At 36.8% G+C, this 15672-nt stretch overlaps 1 protein-coding gene across 1 annotated transcript in view; it reads right to left on the minus strand.

Moving 5' to 3' along the window:
- Positions 1-402: 402 nt before the first annotated feature.
- Positions 403-15672, minus strand: part of ACTR3 (actin related protein 3) — a 28797-nt gene continuing 13527 nt past the window's right edge. The window contains exons 2-12 of the mRNA XM_054277795.1: positions 14013-14068; positions 10340-10464; positions 9610-9720; positions 8056-8151; positions 7422-7529; positions 5354-5497; positions 4440-4613; positions 3986-4078; positions 3414-3539; positions 1745-1828; positions 403-1320 (exon numbers count right to left, since the gene is read on the minus strand). Of these exons, the coding sequence (XP_054133770.1) occupies positions 1225-1320; positions 1745-1828; positions 3414-3539; positions 3986-4078; positions 4440-4613; positions 5354-5497; positions 7422-7529; positions 8056-8151; positions 9610-9720; positions 10340-10464; positions 14013-14068 (1213 nt within the window). The 3' untranslated portion in view covers positions 403-1224. The remainder of the gene's footprint in view (positions 1321-1744; positions 1829-3413; positions 3540-3985; positions 4079-4439; positions 4614-5353; positions 5498-7421; positions 7530-8055; positions 8152-9609; positions 9721-10339; positions 10465-14012; positions 14069-15672) is intronic.

Genomic DNA, 15672 nt, shown 5'->3' on the forward strand with positions numbered 1-15672 from the left:
TCTAGTCACTACAGAAAGTGTTCTTCCTAGAAAGAATGAGAAAGAGATCGTTTTCACTTTATTTTTATCTACATGGTATTTTCTTGCAGAAAAACCACAGAGATTGAAAACGCAGTGCTGACTCCTGAATAGCACCACCTGCAAGAAAGTGGGGGGAAAAAAGTTACAGAACAAAGTAGATGAACAAACCCAACAGTGGAGGAGCTGTCAGGCTTCTCTAGGTAAGTGCTAGCTAGCTGAACACACAAACTGCAGCTCTAAAATGCTCACACTTGAGTTACACAAAGCACATTACATCTCTACCTCACAGACCAACCTCACTCCTCAAAAGCCACAGCAGATATGTAGGGACCCATGCTCACAACTTCCCATGTCATGAGATTAACAAGTCTGACACCAACATAAAAAGAAATTTTGTGCCTTTATTGGAATGGTGTTAGGCTTTAAATACACCAAATTTTGATAACCTGATTATTTGGTTTAATTAGAAATGACACTACAGAACTGCAATACTGGTCCAACAGTCTTGTCTTTACTTTTTCTTTTTTTTTTTTTTAAAGCAAGAGATAGTATGAAAATGCACCAAGTAATCAGAAAGCACTAGCAGGCATTAGTTAATCCAAGATAGTAGCTTTTAGTTCCAAAAGCACTCGCATTGTATGGAACTCAGGATTTAGACTGGTCATGATTTGCAAGAGCTAGTTGCATGAGTCATGACTTTTTTCCTTTTTTTTTTAAATTTACTTTTAAGTTGGTCACTGGTAAATTTTTTTCCTCAAATATTACAGTTTCTTTTATTCATATTTTTCCTCAAAGTATAAAAAAGTATGAAATATAAACAAGCTCCTGTATTGCACCCATGAAGGGGTACAATGGAAGCATTAGAGAGCTGACTATCTACACACCATCAAATCCCATCAAATCTTGGATAATTCATTAATATACAAAATATCAGGGCACAGAAAGAACTAAAATCCACTTTTTTTTTGTTTTGTTACGCACAGGTTCAAATAATCAATCTAAAGAAAAAATGTGATCATTTTGGCTTTCCACTACATCCGCATGTTGAGACACTTATTAAAATGATCCTACTTAATTGTGTTTGGTCTTTTTCTTATTGTCAAGTCATGTTTGTTATCTTAATACCAGCCATCAGACAAACAAGTAATCAGAAAGACTCTTCCTCCTCCCACTTCCCCATCCCTGACCCCTGCAGGGCCAGCTTTAAGACATGACTCCAAACACGGGGTTGTGACGACAGATGCTAGGGCCAATCTCTTCATAATCTTTTTTGGTATGGCATACTTGGTAGAATTCAGGCTGTAAAGGGAAGGGAAAAAAATGTTAATGTATGGTATAGACACCTTATATAACAATTTTAACTTTTATGTAGCCAGTGGAAAAAACAAAGCACATAAATCCTAAAATTAATTTATATCATGCATGGCCAAAATTACATCATGCGTGGCAAAACACCAATGCAAAGAATATATTCTGCCACAAAACCAAAATGTGCAATTTAACAGTTCACACAAAGCTTTAATTCAGCTTTCTTTTGCTCTTCCAATTCTTTAAAGTCTAATGCAAAAACAGGGAAGGTATATTTACCACCTGAAGCCTATCAGAAATTCCCCAGTCACATTTAATATACAATGAAGGTGAGATGAGAGCTTCAAAAGCCCTCATCTCACCTTCACCTCAGTCAGAAGGGCCCAAACATGCTCAGCTTTACAGCTAAACTCACTGTGGAAGCCAGCATTGATCCTCCAAACCAGACTGCATATCTCTGCATATGGTGTGTAATGACTTGGACATCAATGGGCTTGGGCTGCAGAAAAAGGAGAGAAAAGCAACACATTAAAAGTCACTTCTGCTGGTATAAACCAGAACTAGTTTTAAAGGAGTGTATATACCAAGCTTACTTTTCATAAATTAGTATTTTCCTAAATGCTGTACAGGTAAATTTACATTTATGGCATCAGACTTCCCCTTGTACAATGAAGAGTAAGAAACAGCTCCTGCTAATAGGTAAGTTACCTGCTTAAATCAGACAGAGATATTTCCATTCATACCCATTTTTTTCACACAATGATTAATTTCCTAATTAAATTCTGATTAATTTCTTGATGGACTATTTATTTATGCATTTATAAGCACTGACCCATACTACCTAAACTTTAAAAAAACCCACACTTTAGGAAGGTAATTTTCAAGTTTCATGTGATTATTCTAACAAAGCATCACTTGCAGACTGGAAGTTTATCCAGGATCAATACAGCCAGTCATGCTTTTCTAACTACAGCACTCATTCCAGTCAGGCATTCCCTTCCCTTCCCTTCCATAGGCACACAACCTCTTCCTTGTGCCAATCAACACTGCCAGTGTAACAGTTTCAGAATTTATATTTCCAGTCCAACCTTCTGAAATTTGAAACAGTATCTGAAAATGTTCTGTAACACATGTGCAGAACTCCAGGCAGTGATTCTTTGCCATGCCTGGTACTTAGAATAGAAGAAGAATCACATCCAACTCCCTCACTCAGATTCTGCTTCTTTACTGAGTGAGGGAATTGGATGTGATTCTTCTTCTATTCTAAGTGGTGCAAGCCTAGTGAAGAAAACAGAGACTAAATGATGCTTCTTGGGCCAGAGAACTGTGTATGACTGAAATTTCAGTTGTCTACATGACATATTATAAAGCTCTGCTGGAGTTTTAAAGGATTGTCTGAGCTAGATTGCTTCTAAAAAATAAATGAGGAAAATCAATTTCCTTTAAAAGGAAAAAAACCACAATTTTTTTTCTCTGCTGTCTTTTCTTCATGCAGAGACAACAGAAAGATGCAACAGTTAGGTCAGAGGTCTGCAGTGCAAAGAGCACTAATTAAGGATGATGCAGTTTAGTAAAAAACATGAAGTCCCTTATAGAATCATAAGATAATTGAGGTGGGAAGGGACCACATCGTGTCTCTGGTTTGGCCTCCTGCTCAAGGCAGGGTAAGCTATGAAGTATTTAGAGTGTTACCCAGCTGCACCTCAAAATCAGTAACCTCCCCACACGCACTGAGGCACTATCAGGAGTCCCAAAGCCTTCCTTCTCTAATCAAGGCTCCCTCATTCCTCACAGGACACGTGCTCCTGACTCTCCTGGGGCTCAAGTCATTTCTCTTATCTTCAAACTCAAGAGCCTGAGCACAATGAGCTGTAACTGATCAATAAACACCAAGCACAAAGACAGCTGCAGTGGCCAACTGCTGGTGTGAGATCAGTGTAATGGGATGAAGCTCTGAAAAGCCTCTATATGAACATCAAATAAGATAAAGACATTTCAACGAAGACCACAATCACTGCAAGATGTTATTTGCACATTTTCCAGGTAACAGATGTTTGATAGGTGCATGAGCTGCAGGAACCAACCTTCAGTCTGCCACCACTAAGTTCTTCACTAAGTTTCAGCCTGGCATCAACAGTCCTTTTCAAGTCTCGCTGTAAACGGCGACCGAAGTCCCTGAACATGGTTGAGCCTCCAGAGAGGACAATATTCTGTTGTGAATAACAACATTTGTTAACCACACCTTAAAATGCAAGTCTCCACATTACCCACTTCTTAAATTTTAAATATCTAAATACAGTTTTAAAAGCTACAGTTAGCAGGTATGCTTTTACTGTAAATGATCTAGCAAACAAGCATGACACGACACGAACTCACCAAGGGTTTGCCACATTAAAATTGTCTGTGCTTTAAAATCCATTTATATCTCATTACATTTCACCACTCTTGCTCAGTTTTTTGTTTCCCTAATGAAAAAGCACATTCTGAAAATGTCTAAGTGAACAACAAACCCTTCTGCATATTGGCTTAATTTCTAGGAAAATGGTTAATTTTGCTCTTTTGGTATTGTTTTTTAAGATTTTCAAATATGTACCTTGATAAAAATCCCAATTCTTCTAAAACCCATATATATAAAATAGACATTATAGCTACTGACCTTATATAGAGGACGTCTAACATCAATGGGACAATTCTGAATAACTTCATCTACTACTTCTGAGATTGGTTGTGTGAAGTCAGGATTAGCAAACTGCAATAAGGAATAAAATCAAGTCAAGTCACTGTGGGAACCACACATTGCAAAGAAAAAGAGGTAAAGAGGAAATAAAGGAAAGAACCATTCTGTTATACTAGAGATGTCGTTAAAAACTAATAATGGAAACAATTTTTAAATATTGTTGCTGCCATTTCAAGTGCTTTGTGTATCAACCTGGATTTGCATAAAGATTAGTAGCAATCAAGAATCAAAACACACTGACTTGCAACAATAGCCAGTATCTATTTCTAAATAAGAAGAAATTAAGTGAAGATAACCACTTCTTTACAATTTTGCAAATAGGATTTCTCTGTTATCATCTAAAACAAAGTCTAGACAATTCAAACCAACTTACCTCAGGATGGAAGAAAATCTCTGGCCCCAGGAATCTCTCGTAACCAACATCAATGGTAAATTCTTTCTTTGAGATAGCATTAATTCCAGTATATTGTTTAATCCACTTTGTACCATCTGTGTCATACTTGTTAAATTCTTTTACTAAGTCAGGGCAAACATAACTAAAGCGCTCCTGAAAATGGAATAGATACAGTTAGAACTATCTAAAGTATAGAAAACTGGTAAGAAATTTCAAAAAATGTACTAATTTAAACTTTTAAGAGTAAGTATTAAATTGGCAGATAAAAAAATAAAACAGCTGAACTGACATTTACTGTACACAGGTAGATAATGGCTCTGCTACTACAGATCATTTCTGTGCAGCACTGAAGGCTCTGGCTGAGCTAAATTACTTTTCTTCTGCTTTTCCCCTAAACTTCCAAGATTGTAAGAAATTAATTCTGAAATACATTGAAGAACTGCCAGAGAAACAAAATTGAAGTGTACTTTAAGCTGAATGTCTTTCAGAATAGCTTTGTTCTCTATGTAATGTGTATTACAAAAAAGAACACATTAATATTCAGAAAGAATATAAGAGCAATTACAGCTCTTTATATGACACATCCAGCCAACAGTATTTCCCACAGAACATTACAATAATAATAGCAACAGGATAATAACAACAATAATGATAATGGAGGAGAAGAGAAAGGGGAGACAACAGGTGAAGAGGGAAATTCCAGGCCAGACTGAGCAAGTATAACCCAACTGTAAACCCTGTTATTTCATGTTATTACATTAAGACATTTTTATATTCCTTAGAGTCAGAGCCCCATTACTCAGAAGTACAATTACTTTCAGATATTCTTGCACTTTAAAATCAGATACCAAGCTGTGATATAAAATAACTAAGATCTGCAACGTTCACATTACCTTCACTGCTTTAGCTGTTTCCAAGGATTGTTCAGGAGGAATTCCTACTTCTCTCTCCCTCAGCAACTGCTGAATGAAGTATGTGATATCTCTGCCAGCAATTGGAATGTGTTTGATACAGCTGCCAATCACATATCCTTCAGCCTGTAAACAAAATTAATGGGGACAAAAGTGCTGATAAGAACTACTTTGATTAAAGCTCAGAAGGAGAGAGAAAGGCATGGAGTTTAAACTCCTACCCACTACCTGTGGCTCTGAGGCTAAAGCCCTTTAAAACTGGCTCATTTAATTACCACAAATCCAATTCTTCACAGTATAGCCTTACTTTACTTTGCATGGCATTGGTTCATAATTCTTACAAGGTTAGAAGAACAAAAAGGTCACTGGTACATAAGGCAGACAAATCACTATACTCACTATTCCTTGGCCTTTATTTTCTCTTCAAAATGAGGTTACTCTTACCAAAAAGGTCAAGGAACCTTTTTTGGTGAAATATTATTTTAGAATAACTGATGTGGCCCTGCAGTCACAGCCACTGATGTAAGACGTTACAATCCACATGAACCAAACTTAATTTTCTGAAAGCAGGGAGAAAATGCATCATTTCAGGACATTAATTGAGACTGCTCAGAACATCAGACTGGCTCATCAAGTCACCCTTACAAGTCACACTCATCCTGGGGACAAGTATAAATACATTAAAAAATGGTCAAGTGTGCAAGGCTGGCCTTCAACCCTACCAGAGATGCTAAATCCAAACAGAGGAACACAGATATCACACTCATAAAATGCTTAAGTTTTCTTATACACAAAAATGTCTTACTAACAAAGAAAATAGTATCATAAAAAAAAAAATCTACCACTACTTCACTACAGAGATAAGCATTTGTTAACTCCTTTCTATTTTATAACAGAAATGGTAGAATATCTTCACAATTTGTTCAGCATGTTTAAAAACTTCAGAAGTAAATTATATTCTGCAAAAGAGGTTAATGCTTCAAATTATATAGACTACCTAATCTTATTTCAACTAAAAATAACTCTAACCCACAATTCAGGAAAAGTTCAATTCTTTTAAACAGTAATTTTGAACTACTAAGTAAAATTTTAAAAGTTTACCTACAGAAGGTCTGAGGTGTCAATTGTTTCCTAAGTCTTATTAAAAATACACCAACTTCGATGAACAGTATGAACAAAGATTTAGTCACTATATTTCCCTAAATTAATAACAAATTGCTATATGACAGTATATGTTTGACCACCACCAATGCTACTGTTTTTAAAAAACTGATGTTATTGTGGCATGATAAAGCTTTGTACAGATTTTTGTCTTAAAAATTGTAATATAACTTCATTTTGAAAATACAAATATATCTGCTACATAGACATGAATTTAACTCCCCCAGGAAAGATGGGCAATAATTTGACAGTAAGGAAAATTTCTGCAGCTCCAGGTCTTCATTATTTATTAAAACATCACACAATCATTCAAGTTTCTCCTTCAGTAACTTGAGGTATTAGAACAGATATTCAACACTAACCAACCCTAGGAGTTGTTTTCTTCCAGTTAAACAGGAACTTTGCTTGCATGCTGACACACTACTAAATTCTGGGAACAGATGAAGAAAAATTCTAAAAAATACTAACTATATCTGCCCTCTAATACTTTGTATTATTTCTACTTTATATATAAATGCACTGAACTAAATGAAAATAAGAAGTCAAACTTTTTGTCCTGACTACTGTAAAGAGCCTATTCATTCTTACCAGCAAGCCAAAATGGAAATGTGCTAAAGCAATTTCACTCATCACTTAGCATAGCCTTGACAATTCACCTTTTAAGGTAAGTCACTGAAAGACAATCAGCCCTGCAAAACTCAGGGTTACAGAGTTCTTCAAGAGTTTCTGCACTACAAAATGAACCAAAACTCACACCCACGGCCCTGGGAATTAGCTGATGTTTTTGAAGACTCTGATCTATACTTTGGTGTGTGTAGGTGTACATTCAGAGAACTTAGAGGACAAAAATTCTGCACTGAGCTGTAGTGCAGCTCTGAGGCACACTTACCACAGGAATGACATGAGTGACACCATCTCCACTGTCTATAACTGTGCCAGTCAGCGTTCGCTCCCCTACTTGCCTTGATGTCCAAGATGCAGCTAAGGCAAGGACAGCCTTGGGAAAAAACACACTAAAATCAAATATTGGCAAAACATCTGCCTGCAGACCTCACCCCTCCCAAGGACAGGCTGACACCCCCATGGTAATTTACAGCATGGAAACTGATTTAATAATATTATATATGTCTATACAACAGCTTAGAAAAAAGAGGCTGCAAAATGTAATTTTTGACACTTGCCTGATGTTTTTTCAGCCATGCTCAAACACAGTTTTTCATTACTTCATACTGAAAGGGATTCAGTTCTTGGATTAATGGAATTATTATGATGTGGTGTGGTTTTTTTATTTACTTATGATGCAACAGATATCATACTCTACTGCTCAGAGGCCTGTAGAGGTAACAGAGGAACAGTGTCCAGTAACCACCCACAGAATCAAAGCATGTCGAACATGCAGTGCTGGAAATGCCAGAAGGACATGAACATATTCCAAACACCACTTACACTGTTTTTTCACAGTGAAATTAGTTTTAGCCCAAGGAAAAATACTGCAGCTGTGATTTCAACAGCCCTCCCCTTACCTGAACAGCAATATATAGCCCTGGAACGTTGAAAGACTCAAACATGATTTCAGCAGTATATTCTCTATTTTCTGGAGTATTTAATGGAGGCTCAGTCTGTGAGACACAAAAAACAAACAAACAAACAAACACAAAAACAAAAAAACAGATGAGTTTTACTTACATTCAAACCACACATTTGACTTTAAAAAATAAAACCACCAACTCCTAACTTTAAAGATGAGTCATTCAACAACAATAGCATGTAAAAATAGTAATGGACAAAGGGTGTTTTTAAGAATTTATGCAAATTGCATTAAAAGAAAGAAAAACAGAAGTGCAATAAAAACTACATCAGTTACTGTGCTTAAGAATTTACATCCAAGACCCCCTTTGTGGGCTGGCTAGCTCATTACAACTTTGGATTTCACTTGAAAGAATCAAGGACTATCCAAATATGTCAAAGGATGCACTTTAGCACATTTAAAGAATGACATTTTTAGCTTTCTCAGTGAAAAGAGCTGTTTTCCTTCAGAAGGCAGCCACTGTAACACAAGTTGATATGCTCAGCTATAGGAATGTATTCAAGTGAGAGAAGCTGAACATGAAACATACCATAATAGTGTGATAATTGAAATATCAAGCATACTCAAGGCTCTACTCTGAAGGAGCATTTTGGATAGTGCTACAGAATACTTGAGAAAAGAAAACATCATTCTTCCATTGCAGCAGCTGTGTAACAGAAGGGTAAAAAAGAGGAGGGAGTCCAATTCTTCACAAAGGTGTTGGGACAAGAGCCAGGGACACAAAACTACCTGGGAAATCCTAAGTAGGTAATAGGAGGAAAAAAGGTGACTTAAAGGTGGTCAAATATTGAAAAGGGAGCCAGGGTTGCAATGGCATTTTGATCCTTGGAGATATTCACAGCTTGGCTGGACACAGCCTTGAGCAACTGGACCAAATTATTGCTTCAAGAGGATGAAGGCATTCAAACAGGTATGGCAAACATCTCTAATTCCAAACTTGTCTATAAATATCACACTAAACCAAATTGCTTATTTCAGTGACCCTAAATAAAATACTAAGCAACAACAGATGCTTCAGAATAACATTGACCTTAATTGAGATCTAATCAGCCCAAATATGACAATCAACCCTTCCAGTTTCACAGAAAATAAAAGACAGAAATTTACTCTCTAGATACTTCATCCAGATGGCAGTACTGCAAAAACAAAATAATTGCAATTATGTAAAGTTAAAACACAAGTATTGCTTTTGTCTCAAACATATAAACTTGAGATTATTGAATTCAGTGGAGAAGGAAAATAAGAAAGTGATGAATCAGACAATTTGGAGGGAAATGAGAACAGAACAGAAAAATGTTTGCTGTTCAAACACACTGACATTTTTAGAAAATTAAAGAACCTGGATGGCTTAAGGCAGGTCAACAAAGCTCCAGGTAATTTATTTACTTTTGCTTTCAAAATATGAATATTTATATTTAAGAATTTACATAAATCAACATATCGTTATTCATCACACAGAACTTCTTAAGTAAGGCATAAATTTACCTACCAAAAGAAAATAATGGTCCTCAGGTTCTGCCCTTAAATACTTAAAGATTACTTGCTCCATAAACCTCTCCATCAAGTCCCAGTCTTCAACTATACCATGGCGGATAGGCCACTGGTGGGGAAAAATATCAAATTAGAATTGGGAACAAAAATTAAAAAAAAAAAAGAAACAAAAAACCTCAAAACCAAACAAAAAAAATCTGTTTTCAACTGAAATATGCTTTCAACTACATATATTAAAAGTCTATGATTTACACAGGCAAGAAATCTCAATTTAGGCTTCCCCTATTCCTATGTGACACCTATTGAAAATTCTGATTCTAATCTTGAGTAGCTGAGACAACACATTGCATTTTTTTCAGTACAGCAGAATGGTGGTACTGGGATAAACCAAAAGTTCCTCCAGCCCAGTGTCCCACTCTGATGCTGCTGATAAAAGCTGCCAAGGAACAAAAGAATGGGCATTTCCACTTAACACCTTCTCAGCCTCCTTTCACTTATGAGGAAATTATATATATATCTGTAATATACATTTTCACAGTGTTTTGCAAATTCCCACATGCTCCCCAAAGTCAACAAAACTAATACCAAAGCTTATTTTCTATTTAAACAGAGTTAATAAATAAATAAGACTTAAGTTTTCCAAAAAGCATTCTTAATGTTATTTCTACTGTACATGTGATGCTTGTTAAACAGTATTGAAAAATTATTTTTTAAATTTTTCTTAATACCTTGGTTGCATAAGTTGGTTTTTCTATTGCTTCGTCCCCAATGAAGAAGTCTAAATCATCCACACCTTTCAAAACCCTCCTTTGTGCTTGATCCACCACTTTTGCTGACTCTTTGATAGCAATACCTTCAACAGAGAACACAAACATTATTGCAGGTCATATATCCTGCACCAAAAAAAAGAAAACCTACACTGGAAAAACAGACACACTGATCACAATCATCCTTTGTTTCAAGTTTAACTCAGAAAAGCTACATAGAACATAGATAATTTGACTTCCAGTCATGGCTAAGGATGGTAAGGACTTAAAAAGTAACACAGTAATAGGTTTAACTACAAATTTAATTGTTAGACACCCAGGATGCAATCAGAAAGATAAAATATACTCAGAAACACTATGATAGGATACCTCTACAGATCTTATTTTATTTAACAAGCATGCTAATTTTCTGCACACTCCAATAATAACAATTTTAAGTATTATTATCATTAGTGTTGTTCTTTTAAAAATAATCACTCCCCAGCCATCAGGGTTGCAGCACCAGCAATATCTGCTGTATTTTTTCAAATCTTATTATTTGCCTTTAAACACAATCTTTACACAGATGAGGAAATTCCTATCTACAAGCAGCATTAAATCAGCCTCAACTGCCATAAGGCTGTGCTCCAAAAGCCCCTTCAATGGCAGAAGTATTTTTTTAGTTCTCACCTTCAGCAAGAAGTTATGTTTGCTCACAATTAAGATTATGAAAGTTATGAAAAGCTGCATTCTGAAGCCCAGCAGCCAGGGCAGCACAGCTACAGGACCTGGAAATCAGCAGCTGAGCTCACAGATCCTCCTCATCCTCCTCCCTTCCCTTCCCACACGGAGCAACACAGACAGAGCCACGGGAACCAAGAAGCTGAGTGTTGTGAAAGACTGAACAGGATGGAACACAAGTCATTATTTTGAGCTCTTCAGGAAGAAAACTGAATCATAGTGCAACTTCTGTAGCTGCTTACAGGAGAGCAGAGAGGAAGCAGAAGGCTGGGGGAAGCCAAACAGAAGGGGGGGAGATGGGAAGCAGAAGCTGAAATCACAGGGAAGGAAATGTTGCAAGGCAGGTGCTTGCTGCAAGACGAGAGAGGAACCCTGACAAATATTTTCAGGTCATTGTTACAGAGCTCACACATCTGGGGGAATTATTCTGCCCAGATGTGTCTCATCCTCAAGAACTTTCAAGTGAAATCCACCACTTGCCACAGGATTACTTTCAAACCCGATGGTTTCACTCTGTTACAAGCCTAAAACAAGATGGGAGGTCTCCAATATTTTGCTGCCCTCAAGGCCAGCTTGTTCAGCCCTGCTTTTAAAAGACTGAAACTACGAGCAAACAACCTGAATCATATCCTGAAAATACAAACAAGAAAATAAATCTTGCTGAAACTTCAGCTGCTGTGCCTGAGGATGGGCAGCACCCCAGCAACATTCAGAGCAGTTGCCTTTGGTTGGCTTGGCACAAAAATTAAGAGATTTTAGGTAAAAAAAAAATTAAAAATCCTTGCACTGAATTAATTTTTGTGCTGACACTATTTTTTTCTTTTAGAAGTCATCAGCTATCACAGATAAACTGAAATAATCAAAAATCAAGGGAACTACTGGGTAATGGAAAGAAGGTGACTCCCATTTTAACAAACAGCAGGAAAAACCTGCTAAAGTGAATAAAAATCAAACAAAATGAATGATCTAAAAAGCAGCCAGGGAAGAAAGCAGTGAACCCAAGCTGCATTAAAGCATTGGCCCAATATATTCTCATTTACTTCACTTCTCATGTAAGCATTTATCATCTCTACAGAAGCATATTCAGAATAAAATCAAGAACACCTCATAAGGAGATAAAAATTTGTTAAGAGCAGGAGTGAATAAGATAAGCTACAAGTGAACAAGGCACAAGGAATGCTGCTCAGACCTGTTTAACAGCAAACATTAATTTTAGAGAATCAAATTGATAAAATGCCACTGCTGGACGTGCAAGGAGAAACCAAACCATTTTTCCACATGGAATAAGATTAAGGAAATTACAGACACCAAAGTGGTTTTTTGTAACACTTTACTTTGAAACTAGGTGCTGCTGTACTCTATTTCTGTTTCTCTAATGTGGATTAACCCAGTGCTATTTTGTTTCATTCCAGGCAGAGGATTAACACAAACTCATGCCGTTACTGTAATTATCTAGCTTGGGCTGCAGCACAAATGAGAAAAATGCCTTTTTTATTGAGAGAATTGCAGTCAAGGGTCATTTCAGCTGCAGGAGCATCTGGACTGAGCATCCTTTTTTCCATACACCACACTGCATCAAAAGGCCATCAAAAAAAATCTCATTTCATCTCTTTCTCTTCTACTTTAATAGAATCCCTGTTGGACAAATTTCCCTGCTTAATGATCTGACAGGTCATTTCATTTCCAGTGTTTAAAATATCATATTTCTTTTTTTTTTTTTTTTGGAACAAGAAAGTGATCTTCAAATTAAATAACCAAATCTAAAGATGCAAAAAAAATAAACACTGTGTTTCTGAAATTAAATAACCACTTGCCCATTTACATTTTAACAAGTGCTACAAAGTTTAAAGAGCACTGTAAGCATTTTTTCAATGTTTAGAAACTTTTAATACAAACTTAAACTAGCTTTTGTGTGAAAAGCAAAACTGTAGAATGTTTTATATGACACTGAGATAAACTTAATGAAGTTAATTTGGAAAACCAAACAATCTAAGAAATACTTATTAGAATCTAAAATAGAAGATACATAATGGATTCTCTGAATGCATTCTTCTGTTCTCATACAAGTGAATTAGCCTCATCTTTCCATGAAAATTACTTTTTGAAGCACATTTCCTTGAAAAATCAACCCAGAGCCTGAACTTCCAAGTTTATTTCACAGTAATTGTGCTAAAGTAGTATTAGTTCCAGCTCTCTTCCTGTTGTATTTGCAGGGAAAACTGGGTGTGCTAATTATTCCTTTTCACCAGGATGTAATCCATGATTGCTTTGGCACAGACGAACAATGAGCAACTGCCAAGTGGTGTAGGAGGTCAAAAGGTGAAGCATTTCTAAGGGAAGCTGAGTGAGCTCCACTCTCTGGAGTAGAACTTTATCTCTTCAAGTGGGAGAAACAGTTCAGCAGTCAGGCAGCAAATAAATAAGCTGCTCTACGTGGAGGGGGAAAAACTGACACGGTTTCTTGTTACATTTGCAAAATACAGTAAATTAACATAGCTCTAATACTGACAACTTCCAGGCAAGCAGAACATTTTAAACCCTAGAGATATAAAACCATACAATTTTAATTTTTTTCCAGTTATAATCAACTCAACGTTTTACCAGATAAATCACTAAACCTCCTAAAAGGTAAGTGTAACCATGCTACCGGATTTTTACATTGTTTTAATGCCCAGGAAAAAAAATCAGCTTCAACTATTAGTATCCTTTTTTAATGAACATATCTCTCTAAACTGAGTACCCTTAGCAAAACATTACTACTCTGTCATCACTCAGAGATCAAGTAATTCTCTTTCAATGTTGTTTTTTTTCTGGTTTGTTTGGGGCTTTTTTGTTTGGTTTGGTTTTTTTAATGGCATATTACAGAATGTCCAAGAGTAACTTCAGCATTGATACACAAGTAACAAATACTTACATGAAGGGATAATGAACTGGGGTTCGGTATTACCCGCATATCCGAGCTTTGTATACCTGTAGAGGCAAAAAAGATTTGGTTGCAATATTTAATAGCACAAATAACAAAGATATCTGCTTTTTTTAATGAACAGACCCCCCTTCCCATATCAGAAGGACACCACAGTGACTTTTCTATAAAAATAAACCAAAAAAACTAAGGCAAAGTAAGACTTCATCTTTTAAAGTATAAAACAATGCTCCCAGCCACAGATCAAGCATCACTGCTAACTTCTACGCTAATAACATTTTAGTAAGGAACACAAAGTATGTAATTCAATCTATCAATGTTTAGGAGTGTAATTTTTGTTCCTCCCTGCTCAGCAGCTAGTGTCTCCACAGAAATATTTTCATATAGCTAATGCTGGTGGTTAAAATGTTTTTGTAATTCCACTATAGGCAGAAAAGCTGCCCTGCCCATGGACTGCCAGCTGAGTATGAGGCAGGGCTGGTCATCCTTGTGTCACAAGCAGCTGATGATGCCAAGTCCTAGCAAAAGTCATTCCATTTCACAAATGGAAAAAACACTGTCAAAATGTGTTTAATAAGAATAAAGAAAGCAAGGGGAAAATAACCACATGCCTTCACACAGTCTCCAGAACGTGCTATGGATATATACATTATCTTCATTATTACAATGCAAAAAAACTGAAGAAATTAACAAAGTATTCATGAAAAATAACTTCAAAACTCAGGGTACCAAAACCAGCTGCTAGAAATGCTGTCACTAAAGCAGCACGGGCAAATTCTAAAGCATGCAGGCCAAAATGCACAGCTCTAGCTCAAGAGTTAGAGCTCACCCACATGTTCTTAACAAGCACAGACGTGACAAAGTTCTCATTTTATCTGAGTGCAGCTGCACTGAATTAGCACCACCAGCAAAGGCATGAAGGCTGTAGTAGCACCTCTAGAGCTTCCAGCACTCTGATGGAAAGCTGGAAGATCTTAGGAGGTGTCAGGCAGCAGCAAACACTCTCACAAGCCGTGAATCCATGGCAGTGACACAGCAGGAGGCTGGGCTGGGAGGGAGTGCTGCTGCTGCCGTGCCCCACAAGCAGGGAGCAGCAGCACCCACACAATCTCCATCCCTGCTGCTGATTGCACCCATCAGCGCTGGCCAAGGCTCCAGATCTCACAGGGAAGGTGAATTTCTCTCTGAGTTACAAAGTGGTTAGCACAGGACCTCATCTAACACCACAAATGCTTCGCAGGAGATGCATTTTCAAAGCTGTAAACAGGATCTTGTGTGTAACACACTGGAACAGTTGTGAGTAATCATGCACAGAAACTTGACTTCATACCAACCAACAGGAATGCTTCTTGACAAAGTAAACTTTGCACATAAAAGATGACAAATAATGAAAAAAGAAACTATCAGAAAGAACTTCACACCTCATGAAGACATTAGGCACTGTATGTGCCTCAACTCAGGACACACAACTTGGATTTTGCTCATTGAAGTTTGATTTTCTTGTAAAAGATCTACTTCCAAAGAAAAGTGTCAAGAATTCCACAAACTGGTGCTTCTTTAACTTATCATGCACAGCACAATTGCTCACTGTATTTATATTGTTTTAAGAGGCTTTTAGTGCCACAATTACTAAGTAAACCAGCAAATACTG

Source organism: Melozone crissalis, unplaced genomic scaffold (genome assembly GCF_028551555.1).
Source record: "Melozone crissalis strain CALT ecotype California unplaced genomic scaffold, PUWL_Pcris_2 ptg000023l_1, whole genome shotgun sequence".
NCBI classification, from domain to species: domain Eukaryota; kingdom Metazoa; phylum Chordata; class Aves; order Passeriformes; family Passerellidae; genus Melozone; species Melozone crissalis.